The sequence below is a fragment of the Oncorhynchus clarkii genome, chromosome 9 (assembly GCF_045791955.1).
Source record: "Oncorhynchus clarkii lewisi isolate Uvic-CL-2024 chromosome 9, UVic_Ocla_1.0, whole genome shotgun sequence".
NCBI classification, from domain to species: domain Eukaryota; kingdom Metazoa; phylum Chordata; class Actinopteri; order Salmoniformes; family Salmonidae; genus Oncorhynchus; species Oncorhynchus clarkii.
The window spans coordinates 39,359,442-39,376,355 of NC_092155.1; the positions used below are offsets into that span (position 1 = coordinate 39,359,442).

Here is a 16,914-nt window from a genome sequence, read left to right on the forward strand (position 1 = left end):
TTTTCAGACCCTTTACTCAGTACTTTGTTGAAGCACCTTTTGCAGTGATTACAGCCTCAAGTCTTCTTGGGTATGACGCTACAAGCTTGGCACACCTGTATTTGGGGAATTTTTAACCTTATTCTCTGAAGGTCCTCTCAAGCTCTGCCAGGTTGAATGGGGAGTGTCACTGCACACTATTTTCAGGTCTCTCCGGAGATGTTTGATTGGATTCCAGTCCCCCTCTGGCTTGGCCACTCAAGGACATTCAGAGACTTGTCCCAAGGCCACTCCTGCATTGTCTTGGCTGTGTGCTTAGGGTCGTTGTCCTGTTGGAAGGTGAACCTTCACCCCAGTCTGAGGTCCTGAGTGCTCTGGAGCAGGTGTTCATCAAGGATCTCTCTGTACATTGCTCCGTTCATCTTTCCCTGAATCCTGACTAGTCTCCCAGTCCCTGCCTCTGAAAAACATCCCCACAGCATTATGCTGCTACTATCATGCTTCACCGTAGGGATGGTGCTAGGTTTCATCCAGACGTGACGCTTGGCATTCAGGCCAAAGAGTTCAATCTTGGTTTCATCAGACCAGATGGTCAGACTCCTTTAAGCGGGCTGTAATGTGACTTTGGCTTCCGTCTGGCCACTCTACCATGAAGGCCTTATTGGTGGAGTGCTGCAGAGATGGTTGTCCTTCTGGAATGTTCTCTAATCTCCACAGAGGAACTCTGGAGCTCTGTGAGAGTGACCATCGGGTTTTTGTTCACCTCCCTGACCAAGCACTTTCTCCCCCAATTGCTCAGTTTGGCTGACCTGCCAGCTTAAGAAAAAGTATTGGTGGAGGCTTCTTAATAATGATGGAGGCTTCTGTGTTCTTGGGGACCTTCAATGCTGCAGAATTTTTTTGGTACCCTTCTCCAGATCTGTGCCTCGACACAATCCTGTCTCGGAGCTCTACGGACAATTCCTTCGACATCATGGCTTGCTTTTTGCTCTGAAATTCACTGTTAACCGTGGGACCTCATATAGACAGGTGTGTGCCTTTCCAAATCATGTCCAATCAATTGATTTTACAACAGGTGGACACCAATCAAGTTGTAGAAACATCTCAAGGATGATCAATGGAAACAGAATGCACCTGAGCTCAATTTCGAGTCTCATAGCAAAGGGTCTGAATAGTTATGTAAATAAAGTATTTCAGTTTTTTATATACATTTGCAAACATTTCTAAAAACCTAGTTTCACTTTGTTTTATTTCATCAATTTTAGAAAAAGATTTGGTTTGTAAAAAAAAATTGAAAAAGTCAAGGAGTCTGAATATGTCTTTAGAAAGTCTTCACACCCCTGCACTTTTTCCACATGTTGGTGTGTTACAAAGTGGAATTAAAAATGAGTTAATAGTTAAAAAAAAAACTACAATCTACACACAATACGCTGTAACATCAAAATGGAAGAAAAATTCTAACATTTGTAAAAAAATTTAATAAAAAGAAACACTAATATACTTTGATTAAATAAGTATTCAACCCCCTGAGTCAATACATGTTAGAATCACCTATGGCAGCAATTACAGCTGTGATTCTTTCTGGGTATCTAAGAGCTTTCCACACCATTTGCCCCTTGTTATTTTCAAAATTCTTCAAGCTCTGTCAAATTTGTTGTTCATCATTGCTAGACAACCATTCTCAGGTCTTGCCATAAATTTTCAAGCAGATTTACGTAAAAACTGCAATTTGTCCACTCAGGAACATTCACTGTCTTCTTGTTAAGCAACTCCAGTGTAGATTTGACCTTGTGTTTTAGGTTATTGTCCTGCAGAAAGGGAAATCATCTCCCAGTGTCTGGTGAAAGCAGACTGAACCAGATTTTTCTATAGGATTTTGCCTGTGCTTAGCTACATTGTGTTTCTTTTTTATCCTGGAATAGCTCCACAGTCCTTAACGATTACAAGTATACCCATAACTTGATGCAGCCACCACTATGCTTGCAAATATGGAGAGTGGTACTCAGTAATGTGTTGTATTGGATTTGCACCAAACCTAACACTTTGTATTCAGGACAAAAAGTGTATTGCTTTGCAACATTTTTTGCATTATTACTTTAGTGCCTTGTTGCAAACAGGATGCACATGTTGTTATATTTCTATTCTGTACAAGCTTTCTTCTTTTCACTCTGTCAATTAGGTTGTGTAACTACAATGCTGTTGATCCATCCTCAGTTTTCTCACAAACAGCAGAGGTAACTCTGGTGAACTCATGGTGAACTCTCTGATTGGTTTCCTTCCTTTCTGATAACTGAGTAAGGAAGGACAACTTTATCTTTGTAGTGGCTGGGTGTATTGATACACCATCCAAAGTGTAATTAATAACTTCACCATGCTCAAAGGGATATTCAATGTCTGCTTTTTTATTTGTATCCATCTACCAAATGGCTCTCTTTTTTGGAAGGCATTGCAAAACCTCCCTGATCTTTGAGGTTAAATCTGTGTTTGAAATTCCCTACTCGACTGAGGGATCTTACAGATATTTGTCACGCCCTGATCTGTTTCACCTGTCCTTGTGATTGTCTTCACCCTCCTCCAGGTGTCACCCACCTTCCCCATTATCCCCTGTGTATTTATACCTGTGTTCTCTGTTTGTCTGTTGCCAGTTCATTTTGTTCTTCAAATCTACCAGTTGTTTTCCACCTGCTCCTGTCTTGCCTATTGTGCCTGTTTTCTGTTTTTCACAGTTTTGACCATTCCTGCCTGCCCTGACCCTAAGCCTGCCTGCCGTCCTATACTTTTGCCCCACTACTCTGGATTACCGACCTCTGCCTGACCTGACCTTGAGCCTGCCTGCTGTCCTGTACCTTTGCCCCACTACTCTGGATTATCAACCCATGCCTGACTTGACCTGTCGTTTGCCTGCCCCTGTTGCTGTAATAAACATTGTTACTTCCACACAGTCTGCATTTGGGTCTTACCTTCAAACCTGATACATATATGTGTATATTTTTTTAACTGCGACCTGGCCAAGAAAAAGCAAAGCACTCCGACACAAACAACACAGAGTTACACATGGAATAAACAAACGTACAGTCAATGACACAATAGAAAAGTCTATGTACAGTGTGTGCAAATGAAGCAAGATTAGGGAGGTAAGGCAATAAATAGGCCGTAGTGGCGAAATAATCACAATTTAGCAATTAAACACTGATAGATGTGCAGAAGATGAATGTGCAAGTAGAGATACTGGGGTGCAAAGGAGCAAAAAAATAAATATATATGGGGGTAGTATATGGTGACCAAATGGATGGCAGTGTGATAGACTGCATCCAATTTGCTAAGTAGAGGGTTGGAGGCTATTTTGTAAATTACATTGCTGAAGGCAAGGATCGGTAGGATAGTCAGTTTTACAAGGGTATGTTTGGCAGCATGAGTGAAGGATGCTTTGTTGCGAAATAGGAAGCTGATTCTAGATTTAATTTGGGAGTGGAGATGCTTAATGTGAGTCTGGAAGGAGAGTTTACAGTCTAACCAGACACCTAGGTATTTGTAGTTGTCCACATATTCTAAGTCAGAACCGTCCAGAGTAGTGATGCTAGACGGGCAGGTAGGTGTGGGCAGCGATCGGTTGAAGAGCATGCATTTAGTTTTACTTGCATTTAAGAGCAGTTGGAGGCAACGGAAGGAGAGTTGTATGGCATTGAAGCTCATCTGGAGTACAGAGATGAGGTAGTCATTCAAAAATCATGTCAAACAATATTATTGTACACAGAGTGAGTCCACGCACATTATTATGTGACTTGTTAAGTACATTCTTACTCCTGAACTTATTTAGGCTTGCCATAGCAAAGGGGTTGAATGCTTATTGACTCAAGACATTTCAGCTTTTCATTTTTTAAAATAAATGTTTTACATTTTTGAAAAACACAATCCCACTTTGACATTATGGGGTAGTGTATGTAGGCCAGTGAATAAAAAAAAATAGTAATACATTTTCAATCAGGCTGTAACACAACAAAATGGGGAAAAAGTCAAGGGGTGTGAATACTTTCTGAAGGTACTATATTTATAAATATTCATATTTATATAAAAACTCAGCACAACTAGGGTCTATTTTTCTCCACTTCCTGTCTGACTGATGTGCCCAAAGTAAACTGCCTGTTACTCAGGCCCAGAAGCCAGGATATGCATATAATTGGTACCAGTGGATAGAAAACACTTTGAGGTTTGTAGAAATGTTAAAATAATGTCTGAGACTATAACACAATTGATATGGTAGCCAAAAATCCAAAGAAAAACCAACCAGATTTTTTTGGGGGGAGAGCCCACGCTCTTTCAATGGAAAGCTATGGGTCCGATGCAATTCCAGCTCCCAGATTGCAATTCCTGTGCCTTCAACAGTCTTGTCAACAGTCTTTGTTCAAGATTTGTTCAAGATTTCAGGCTTGTTTCTTCCCAAATGAGGAAGAATTTAGAGTTTTGGTACAGGGAGTCAGAGTTGGAAATAAGTCTGGTGGCGCGCGACGAAGAGGACGCACACTTGCTAGTTTAGCTTTTCTATTGAACATACTTCTTTTCGTATGAAATATTATAGTTTAATTACATTTTAGGGTACCTGAGGATTATATAGAAAGGTATTTTGACCTGTTTTAACAAAGTTTAGCGGTAGCTTTTTAGATTCCTTTCTATGCATGTTGAATGAGTGGATTACTCAAATCAATGGTGCCAACTAAACAGAATTGTTGGGATATAAAGGATTTTATGAACGATTTTATCTAACAAAACGACCATGCTGGGTAGCTGGGACCCTTGGGATTGCAAATCAGAGGACGATTTTCAAAAAGTAAGTGAATATTTAATCGCTATTTGGGATTTCACAAAGCCTGTGCTGGTTGAAAAATATCTTGATGTGGGGCACCGTCATCGAACAATAGCATGCTTTCGCTGTAAAGCCTATTGTAAATCGAACAATGCAGTTAGATTAACAAGAATTTAAGCCTTTAACCGATACAAGACACTTGTATGTACCTAGATGTTTAATATTCATAATTTATATGATTATTTATTTTAATTGCACGCCCTTCAACTTCACCGGAAGTTGCCGGCAGGTGTCCCGTTGACAGGACGCCTAGCCCTAATGACTTTAAGAATGATTACCTGCTGCATCCAACCTACAGCACAAAACTTCACTTGCGTCATCCTTGTGGTATTGAGAGCTATATTTATTTGATTTTTGCAAAAAAAGTAGTGTGTAGATCCAGTAGTTAGTTACACCACTACATGCCAAAAAAAAGTGATTAACTATTGAAAACACTACCAACATTTTGATTCAGTTCAACTACAACCAAGCTACTGCAAAATGTAGTTAAATTACTATTTGAACTACATGTAGTTTACTACTACCAACACTGCAGAAAGCTCTTCGAGGCCCCCCAAGGGTCAAAACTCAAAAATACTAGGCTTATTGAATAATCTGAATGCCACAACTAAACCAATCTCTCAGAAAAAAGTTATTATATTCTATGTGCTTCAAGTGTTGTTGAAGATTTTTACAAATTTCATGCATGTCAAAGTCCTCCATCTGTATTGGTACTTTCAAAACAACTGGGAATTCAGAAAAAAATGAGGTTAAATTATGTCAGTGATCTTTTGGTCAGAATGTCGGAGCTCTAGAAAGATGCCCGTTCCTGACTTGGAATTCCGAGTTGGATGACCGTTCAAAAAGATTTTTCCCAGTCGGAGATACTTTCCCCCCCGAGTTCCCTGTTGTCTTGCAGGCTCTGAAGTCGGAAGTCTGAGATTTTTGTGTTCAGGGTTCAAAACAACTGAAAATCTATGACTCCCAACTTCAGTGGGGGTTGGGAATTGGGAACTCTGAAAAAAAAACAAGATCCGACTGGTGATCCAACTCAGAATTCCAAGTGGAAAACTTTGCCATCTTTCTAGTGCTCTGACTTTCTGACTTGAAGATCACTGACATAATTGAACCTTGTTTTTTTCTGAATTCCCAGTTGTTTTAAAAGCACCATAAATTGAGTGGGTCATGGGAGAGAAGATATGATGTGTGTAAACTGTAGGGGTACCCATGGTGTCAGCACCAGAAAGGCAGGTTGAGGTTGCCAGGTGTCCTATGCCAGTTGTCCTATGCTGAGGCAGTGAAGAGATTAGTAGGGTAAAATGGGTCCAGGTGAGTAAGGCCGAGGCCAATAGAGAGTGATGGGAATAACATGCTTCATTCAATAAGGTTGTTTTTTCCGCATTCATACAACAGAAAAGTAGGATGATACTAGTAAACTGATGCACAGCCAACACCGTAGGTGGCGGCATTCACCTATAACATTTGTTTGCGGTGCCCCATAATACAAAAGAAGAAGGAGAGCTGCTATGAATCATCGGACTTAGTTGGCTCGCTAGCTAGGTAGGTTAGCAAAGCAGCCACACTGTTTAGCTAAACTGGAATGTGGCGCAACGTCCCTTGTCTGAACTGTGTTTGTGAAACATTTTGAATAGCGACGAACTGATTTTCGTCAAGTTGATCCACAGCTCGTTTTGACTATCGGTCATTTGATCTGGACCTCTTTACTCGAACGAAGTGTAAGTTTAAATCTTAGCTAGGTAGCTAACCAGCGTAGCTACAGTAGCTAATCAGCTTACAGTTTAGTTAGCTAGTTAACCAGCGTTGCTAGAGATGTAATTAGTTAGCCTTGCCAGCTAACGTGTCCAATGTTTACAGGCAAAGTGGGCCATTTGACAGGGACACACTGATTAGCTAACGTTCGTTGTCAGAGGTTGCTAAACTATTAGCTAACTAGCTAGGTACCTATAATGTTATTTAACGTTCGCTAACTAATGTTATATTTCTTATTTTCTAGGACGGACCCTAACTAGTTAACCAGCTGCTATTTTGCTAACTTTGATGTTAGCAAGTAGCCTGTACGCGTAAATGCTTTACACGAGAATGGACCTGTTGAACTATCAGTTCCTGGACAAAATGAACAACAATATCGGGAGACTACACTACGAAGGTAAGGGAGAATAATTTACTACTTTTCCATACGTGTGTTATTGGCGTAACAAGCTAGTACTAGTTGTTCACTAACTAGCTAGCCCTCGTAGTTCACATAGCTGGCTAGCTATGTGCCTTATTATTATGTTTTAATCATTGACAAACCAACCGTGGGTAACGTTAGCTAACACAATTTTAATGTATTGATCAATTACACCGTGCCACTTTTTTAACCACTCATTGTGGCTCCAGTCATTGTGGCTGCAAGGATTGACATAAAAAGTAACGCTAAACCTCTGTGTAACCTTTTTATTTAACTAGACAAGTCAGTTAAGAACACATTCTTATTGACAATTACGGGCTACTGTGGGTTAACGGCCATGTTCAGGGGCTAAAAGCCATATTTTGTTTTGTTTTAACCTTGTCAGCTCGGATTCGATCCAGCTCCCTTTCGGTTACTGGCCCAATGCTCTAACCACTAGGCACCTGCCGCCCCACCTCTAACATTAGTCCCCACTTTTCAGGTAGTCAGAGCAGGTAACTAGATCACGTGGGGGGAGGATGGCTCAAACCACCTCCTATTGTTACTGATTTAGTTTAAAAACGTTCTAAATTATTGAGACATGATCACCCTGGTTTACATGAAATGTATAAACGGGGACTGTTCTCTACAGCTGAATCTTCTCTTACAGGTGAGTCCAGGATTCCCTCGCTGCCCTCTGCAATGACCAACATGAGGACCGGTCCTCCCCCCATCTGCCCCAGCAAAAGGAAGTATGGCGAGGAGCAAGTGGATGACCGCATTGACTGTGACAATGACCACATGACCAAAATGAGCAGACTGTTTTCTGCTCAACTGTAAGTGCAATCTTACATACTTTTTAGATGTTTGTTTTATGACAATATTTAAATGTTACTTGTATCCAAACATTTATCGACATGAATGGACTTAGATGTATCGATATCAGAGGAGGATTGCACACAGGAGTGTGCGTGTGGTTAAATGTGTCATAAGTAAACACGGCTGGTTTTTGAACAATCTAGCACGGAATCCTCATTAAGCTACAGTCTGCATGGCCCAATCTCCTGACATCAAAGTGAGATTGATTTTGAAAGTGGCCTATGAATAGTCGGTGCAGTTGGTGGGCTATGTAAGGCAGTCCGGTGTAATCTGCCACTTGTCCGTCCTTTAACAAGGGGACGGCCTGCCGGTGGAGACAACTGCAGCGATCCTTGGAGCCTCGGACACAGCCCTGTGGAGCACATCACTTCCTCCTCCAATGGTCTCCATGACAACCACATGTATGCCTCCATCCCCTTCTATGGCTTGGACCAGCCCCTGGCTCTGACTAAAAACAGCCTGGAATCTGGACTGGGTGGCGCAGAGAGGCCTGCCATGCCTGGCCCTGTGGACAGACCACAGGTTATTCTGACAAATAAGAAATACTGTCATGCATTCATCAGTTGCGTCTTGCCTACAGTCTCTTAATTTGTGTGTATTTATCTCTTATAGAATCGTCCCTCTGTGATCACCTGTGCTCCTGCAAGCAATCGCAATTGCTACCGGTCTCACTGCCACAAGTCTCACAGTCCCAGCCCACCCATCGATCAGAGGAAGGCCAATGGTAAATCTTTAGCACCACATTACCTTACTGGTAAATCTCTGTGCATAAATTGGACATCTGCACCATTGTTACCATACCACACTTGGAATTTAGACTTTTCTCAATACTCATAAATAGCTTTACTCAATTCAGGAGCTGTAATACTCACCTCTGTTCTGTAATCCCAGCTAACGCTGCCGTCGACCCTGTGATCGAAGAGCACTTCCGCCGAAGCCTGGGGAAGAACTACAAGGAGCCCGAGTCCAACTCTGTGTCCATCACAGGCTCTGTGGATGACCACTTTGCCAAGGCCTTGGGGAAGACCTGGCTCCAGATCAAGGCCAAGGGGCCAGGGGGAGGCCCTCACAGTCCAGAGGCCAACTCCTGAAAGATGGGCTGAGCCTCCCTCATTGTTGAGTGGTGAAACACAATCACTCCTTTTGTCTGTGGCATCAGATAAGGGCACAGATTGACCTTCCTATACCATTCATTGTCAAGCTTGACATCCCTGAGCTCAGAACAACGGTGACAAACATGCTAAACAAGACGATCAGTTTGAATACTGTATTGTACACCAAGACTGTCTTTTTACGGACCTGGGGGGTGGCTTCTGCTCCTATTAAATGACTGACTCAGATCTGGGAGGATTTGATACATTTGTTCAGTTAGGGCAGTTTTGGATTGAGTCCAAGTGTGTAAATTCTTAATTTGAAGGCAGAAATATCAATTTGAGGAGCCCTCTAGGACCAGTATTAGTCAGCCCTGATGTCATCTTTGAGTTCTTCTATTGATAATAACAATTAAAAAAAAAACATTTTAAAGACTTAACCCTGACAGAGATTCCCAAAACGATCAAATAATGTAAGCCTTTGAGAAGGTGTTCTGTCTTAACTCCCTCATGCCTTTCTTGATTAGCCAAAGAACTCACCTGCCACTTCAAACAAAAAGCCATAGTCTGGTTAGCCCCTCTTCTGTCTCCATCATCCTGCCATCTCCTTTAACTCTCCACTCACCCTGTAACCCTGTGTTTGAGTGTGTTTTTACTTGGAAAGGAAGGCCGGCTCTGATTTGCACTATTATGTGTTAGATTGAGGTAGGGGTAACGGCATATCTGTTTCATTTGGAGCATACCATTTTTGGGGGGGATTATTAATACCTTCCTTTTTTTTACAATACTAACTGTGGTAACGCAATTAAGGCTCGGGCCTCCCTCCGGTCTGAATGTTTCTCTTTTTCTCTCCCACTATTCTGAACTGGACTCACTTTCTTATTTGTGGACTTTACATTTTGTTTTGATCCTTTTTGTTCTCCTAATACTCACTGTGGTTAATTTCATAGATACAGTTGGTAATAAGGATAGTATTCTGCTTACCGAGATGCATGTTTCAAATAGCTGGTATCTATTATAAGCCTTGTTATTCTTTACTATTTACCATCAGAATTTATTTTTGTCAGTAACCGTTTTAGAAATATTCACTGCTGGTACAGTCGTACTAAATATATTTTTTTGTATCTGGTTTTCATTAGAATATATATATATATATATACACACACGCACGCATCCATCTACAAAACGCAGCCTCTGGCAAGGCTGTCTGGCTGCAGTATAATAGGCTCGATTGCATTGTTATTCTGTGTTACTGGATGCTATGACTGAATACATTGAACATCTGTAGTCAACTCCTAGATGGAACAGTCCTATCTTCACCATGCCATTTAGTCATGATTGTATTTACTCTAATCTGTTTAGTTTCAGTTCAACTTCCATTTGAACTTTGAATGCTATCAAATTGACTAACTTTTGTTAGATTGACTAGTAATGAGGATTTCTACTCAACTCTTTATTTTTGAAAGTGTAGTAGTTTATTAACCCTAAAACCGAAAATGCTGGTGACTTCACACACATGTATCATGGCTGGCCTTGAACAAAACCCTTGCTCATGCTTGTCTTGAGACAATGGCATGAACATTCCACCATTACTACCCAACTCCATTTTATGTTTCAAGTAAGAGCTGGTAAGATTTGTGGATTGAGGATAGCTTCTCTTCAATTTGGGGTGTTTCCTTCGTGTAGCCTAAACTGTAAGGGAGTAAAAAAAAAAAAAAAACAGAACAGAATCCAGGGTAGTACCACTCTAGAACATCTAATGTACTGAAGGTGCGGGTTATACAGATTAATACAGTTGTATGACTTTTCTGAAATTATTTCCATTTCATTTAGTAAATCTATGGGTTAACACTATGTTATAGTACGTTGACATTGTTTTAGTCACCTCTCAGCTCTTTGAGAATTATGTACTTGCATCCAATATTCTGCACACTGTTTCAGAATTACTACGAACTATTATATTCCGTTTTTCTTTAATTTGTAAAGACTATCATTGCGCGGCGCGTAAAGATCCTATACATTTTTAAAAACAACTTTATACTGTATATCCAGCCATTGGATATTCATTATACTCTAACGATGCATTTTTATCTATCTAAAAAGTTGATTTTTTTTTTTTTTCTCCAGAGTTGTCTGAGGTGTGATAAGTGCAGGAACACACTTGTCATTCTATGAATAAGGCTCTCTTGGCATAAAGGGGGCGGCAAGTAGCCTAGCAGTTAAGCGCATTGGGCCAGTAACCGAAAAGTCGCTGGTTCGAATCCCAGAGCCAACAAGGTCAAAAATCTGTATGTGCCCTTGAGCAAGGCACTTAACACTAATTGCTCCATCTAAATGTACACTGAATAAAATTATAAATGCAACATGGTAAGTGTTGGTCCCATGTTTCATGAGCTGAAATAAAAGATCCCGGACTTTCCATACGCAGAAAATTTCTCTCAAATTTTTCACATCCCTGTTAGTGAGCATTTGTCCTTTGCCAAGATAATCCATCCACCTGACAGGTGTGCAATATAAAGAATATGTTTAAACAGCATGCTCATTACACAGGTGCACCTTGTGCTGGGGACAAAAGGCTGCTCTAAAATGTGCTGTTTTGTCCCACAACACAATGCCACAGATGTCTCAAGTTTTGGGGGAGTGTGCAATTAGCAAGTTGACTGCAGGAATTTCCACCAGAGCTGTTGCCAGAGAATTTAATGTTAATTTAGAGAATTTGGTAGTATGTCCAACTGGCCTCACATCCGCAAACCACGTCTATGGCGTCATGTGGATGGTTTGCTGTCAATGTTGTGAACAGAGTGCCCCATGGTGACGGTGGGGTTATGGAATTGCCATGAAACCAGCCGCAAACTAGATTCATATCTGTATTCCCAGTCATGTAAAATCCATAGATTAGGGCCAAATTATGATTTCCTCATATCAAATGAAATTGTTGTATTTATATTTTTGTTCAGTATAAAGATAATGTCAGGGTGACATTACTGCTGCATGTTTTGAGTCTGTTTCTATACTGCAGTGGAACTGTAAGGGCTTATCACGAGTTGTCTCTCAGTGATATGTTGGGGTTTAATGTTCCAATGTTATTTAATTGGTATTCGACTGCTTGTGCCTCTAAACGACAAGTCACAGGAACTAGACTAACTGTGGCTTCACATGGGAAACTACATTGCCTTTTACTTTTTGTTAATCTTTTATTTACTTTATTTTTGTCTTTTTTTTTTCAAAAGAAAATGTCGCTTTTTTTGTACTTGATTTCTCCTAAATAAACTTTAAAATGCTCTCTCAGTCCAGTATTTTAATGTTTTTTTGTTTTGTTTCATCAATATTTGTCGAACAATGTAATTCACCATTCAGACTTTGGGCAATTTTCACATTTTCACAACAGAACCCAGCCCATTGTCATGAAACCAGCCGCAAGCTAGGTTTCCATCCAATTGGCAAATATTTCATGTGAATTTTCTAAAGCTGGCAAAAAAACAATACGCACATTTTCCCACCATCAAATTGACTTGTTGCTGATTAAAGGCTTTGCGTAATGACGTAGTGCACATAAAGATAACTTGCACTTAAATGGTCATGTACCAAAAAAAAAAAAAAAATGGCAAGTTAAATGGGTCATTTTCAACTCGACTGATGGGTTTTGTAAAAAAATGTGTGTGTGTATATATATATATATATAGTGAATGTTCCCAGCTGGCAGATACAGTGCCTTGCAAAAGTATTCGGCCCCCTTGAACTTTGCGACCTTTTGCCACATTTCAGGCTTCAAACATAAAGATATAAAACTGTATTTTTTGTGAAGAATCAACAACAAGTGGGACACAATCATGAAGTGGAACGACATTTATTGGATATTTCAAACTTTTTTAACAAATCAAAAACTGAAAAATTGGGCGTGCAAAATTATTCAGCCCCCTTAAGTTAATACTTTGTAGCGCCACCTTTTGCTGCGATTACAGCTGTAAGTCGCTTGGGGTATGTCTTATCAGTTTTGCACATCGAGAGACTGACATTTTTTCCCATTCCTCCTTGCAAAACAGCTCGAGCTCAGTGAGGTTGGATGGAGAGCATTTGTGAACAGCAGTTTTCAGTTCTTTCCACAGATTCTCGATTGGATTCAGGTCTGGACTTTGACTTGGCCATTCTAACACCTGGATATGTTTATTTTTGAACCATTCCATTGTAGATTTTGCTTTATGTTTTGGATCATTGTCTTGTTGGAAGACAAATCTCCGTCCCAGTCTCAGGTCTTTTGCAGACTCCATCAGGTTTTCTTCCAGAATGGTCCTGTATTTGGCTCCATCCATCTTCCCATCAATGTTAACCATCTTCCCTGTCCCTGCTGAAGAAAAGCAGGCCCAAACCATGATGCTGCCACCACCATGTTTGACAGTGGGGATGGTGTGTTCAGCTGTGTTGCTTTTACGCCAAACATAACGTTTTGCATTGTTGCCAAAAAGTTTCATCTTGGTTTCATCTGACCAGAGCACCTTCTTCCACATGTTTGGTGTGTCTCCCAGGTGGCTTGTGGCAAACTTTAAACAAAACTTTTTATGGATATCTTTAAGAAATGGCTTTCTTCTTGCCACTCTTCCATAAAGGCCAGATTTGTGCAATATACGACTGATTGTTGTCCTATGGACAGAGTCTCCCACCTCAGCTGTAGATCTCTGCAGTTCATCCAGAGTGATCATGGGCCTCTTGGCTGCATCTCTGATCAGTCTTCTCCTTGTATGAGCTGAAAGTTTAGAGGGACGGCCAGGTCTTGGTAGATTTGCAGTGGTCTGATACTCCTTCCATTTCAATATTATCGCTTGCACAGTGCTCCTTGGGATGTTTAAAGCTTGGGAAATATTTTTGTATCCAAATCCGGCTTTAAACTTCTTCACAACAGTATCTCGGACCTGCCTGGTGTGTTCCTTGTTCTTCATGATGCTCTCTGCGCTTTTAACGGACCTCTGAGACTATCACAGTGCAGGTGCATTTATACGGAGACTTGATTACACACAGGTGGATTGTATTTATCATCATTAGTCATTTAGGTCAACATTGGATCATTCAGAGATCCTCACTGAACTTCTGGAGAGAGTTTGCTGCACTGACAGTAAAGGGGCTGAATAATTTTGCACGCCCAATTTTTCAGTTTTTGATTTGTTAAAAAAGTTTGAAATATCCAATAAATGTCGTTCCACTTCATGAATGTGTCCCACTTGTTGTTGATTCTTCACAAAAAAATAGTTTTATATCTTTATGTTTGAAGCCTGAAATGTGGCAAAAGGTCGCAAAGTTCAAGGGGGCCGAATACTTTTGCAAGGCACTGTACAGTGAGGGTAGGCTTGCTTGCATGATGATTATTATTGACAAAAAAGCGAGACTATTTTGATTTATCAAACGGCAGCCAAGCATCTACCATGTCACCATAAGATCCTTAATATTTATTGGAAATGAGCATCATGCTCATCACTGCACTTTCATCACCCTGTGAAGTTCATCATTGATTTAATCTGTAGTTTAAAGGGATAGTTCATCCAAATTACAGAAGTACATATTGCTTTCCTTACCCTGTATGAAGTCTACAGACAAGGTATGATAGCGATCCATGCAAAATGACATTAAATTATGCTTCGGTGGAATGTCTAAACCGTTGCTGCGACTGTCACTTTACTTGTCACACACACATGAAAAAAAGTATCTGAAACTGATGCAACTTCCGTTGTAAGGTAACCGGGAATGCCACAGCAACCAGACCAAATAATCCTGTGACAAAATGATGCAGGAGTTAGAAAATTCTGAGTGAAAATTCATTGCTGTGTGTAATGCAGCCTAGTTTTATTTAGACCATCCCAGCAGCTATTTTAGCGGTGCTTCTCCGTGCATGAACGACATAGCCTATACGGCCAGGGGCGCAACTTTCATTGGGGACGGGGGGACATGACCCCCCGACATTCCAAAACTGGATTTTTGTCCCTCCCAAGATTTATCTTTGGAATGTGATACAAAACAGGGCGGTGTGTGCTTTAGGATCATGCGGACGCCTCCGAGCGGTCTGGTAGGCTGTTCGCAGTGTTCATCTGACTGGATAAAAAAATTATGTCCCACCCACTTCTAAAACCAAAGTTGCGCCCCTGCTATAGGCTATGGATCATTTGATTGAGACCACAGTAAATAACCTATAGGCGCGAATCAGAGATGAGGGGCGATATCGGGCAAACACATCGATTTTGACATTTTTAAATTTCATCAATTACAAATTACATGACCCTGCCCTGGACTAGATTAAACAATACTAAACCCTCCCCTTGACTGAAATTGAAAAAGCATGACCTTCCCCCATTTCCTTCAGGTACTCATGTAACTTCCGATACATCCCTTCATAAACTGCATGCTTTCCAAGTCGTAGTGGGAGGAGGAAAGGGGAGAGCCTACCTAGTCAGTTGCACAACTGAATGCATTAATCCAAAATGTGTCTTCCGCTTCCGATTCTTTTCAGCTCTCTGGCTAGGGGATTCTAACCAGTGATTTTTCGGTTACTAACCCAATGCGCTTAACCGCTGGGCTACCTGTCAAAATATATAATTACGTGACTTCAAGTTTACTTCCATATGATGGTTATTATTATTAATAATATTTGCGCATGAAGGATTTTCAATTGCCATTACTCGCAAAATGTATTTTACAGACAAAGAAAGATCCCACCTTGTCAGCGTATTTTGTTTTGCTGACATTTGGAAAGTTTACCGACAAATGTTATGTTTCCATCCGGCCTGTCCTGACATTTTTTTAATTCTGACATTTACTTGCATTGGTTGCCTGGTTACAGAGGCAGTTCTGGGTCGTTGATTTACTATTCATAAATAAAGTTGTATTTGGCCGCATGGGCGTGGTGGTAACATACAGTAAGTAACTAGTTACAGCTGTGCTGTGGGATTGTTGTTTCTCAGTGCTGGCAGGGAGGGATGTAATTATCTCTCTCTGTCTTTCTATTTCTCAAACACCATCTCCCTCTAAACAAGAGACCCCCCACCCCCCCACCCCCCTTCAGTTAAGAGTAAAGTTAGGAAGTTGAGGTACATAAACATCCAAACCAAATCCTGTGTCTGAACATCAAGGGGAAAAAAATACTTTTAAACTATACTCTGTCTAATTTCCATTAATAATAGGGCCAGTTGGATGGGGCAGTTGAAGGCAGAAGTCTCTAGGGCGTTACAGGCTTGTTGGGGCCACAGCAGTGTTAATGAGTAGAATCAGCCCATGGTGAAGTCTGTCATTTGAACATCAGGGTGTTGCCAAATTTCATAATGCTGCTGCTTATTTCGAAAGTTCAGAGGAGGACTGCGTTGGGGGAGTTGTGGTCAGTCAGTGGAAACTAGAGGTCGACTGACTATGATTTTTCAATGGCGATACAGATTATTGGAGGACCAAAAAAAGCCGATACCGATTAATCGGCCGATTAAAAAAATAATAAATATATATATATATATATATATATATATATATATATATATATACACACACACCATATATATATATATGCATATATATTTGTAATAATGACAATTACAACAATGCTGAATGAACACTTGTATTTTAACTTAATATAATACATAAATAAAATCAGTCTCAAATAAATAATGAAACATGTTCAATTTGGTTTAAATAATGCAAAAACACAGTGTAGGAGAAGAAAGTAAAAGTGCAATATGTGCCATGTAAAAAAGCTAACGTTTAAGTTCCTTGCTCAAAACATGAAAGCTGGTTGTTTCTTTTAACATGAGTCTTCAATATTCCCAATATTCCCTATTGGATGTTCTTATAGGCACTACAGTATTGCCAGCCTAATCTCGGGAGTTGATAGGCTTGAAGTCGTAAACAGCGGTGTGCTTCAAGCATTGCGAAGAGCTGCTGGCAAACGCAGGAAAGTGCGTTTGGAAAATTAATTACGGTCTTTGTTA

The 16,914-nt window shown here is 40.5% G+C and overlaps 1 protein-coding gene across 2 annotated transcripts; it reads left to right on the top strand.

Annotated features, from left to right (window-relative positions):
• The first annotated feature begins 6,324 nt into the window (after positions 1-6,324).
• Positions 6,325-12,247, top strand: LOC139416269 (transcription cofactor vestigial-like protein 4). Of its 2 annotated transcripts, none has more exons than XM_071164730.1 (6): positions 6,325-6,555; positions 6,834-6,986; positions 7,660-7,825; positions 8,165-8,390; positions 8,481-8,592; positions 8,760-12,247. In XM_071164730.1, exons 2-6 carry the CDS (start codon positions 6,905-6,907, stop codon positions 8,957-8,959), a joined length of 786 nt encoding a protein of 261 aa, XP_071020831.1. In that variant the 5' UTR covers positions 6,325-6,555; positions 6,834-6,904; the 3' UTR covers positions 8,960-12,247. The 2 variants fall into 2 exon arrangements, with proteins under 2 accessions (XP_071020831.1, XP_071020830.1); XM_071164729.1 differs by having other exon boundaries at positions 6,353-6,555; positions 7,642-7,825; positions 8,760-9,183.
• The last annotated feature ends 4,667 nt before the right edge of the window (positions 12,248-16,914 follow it).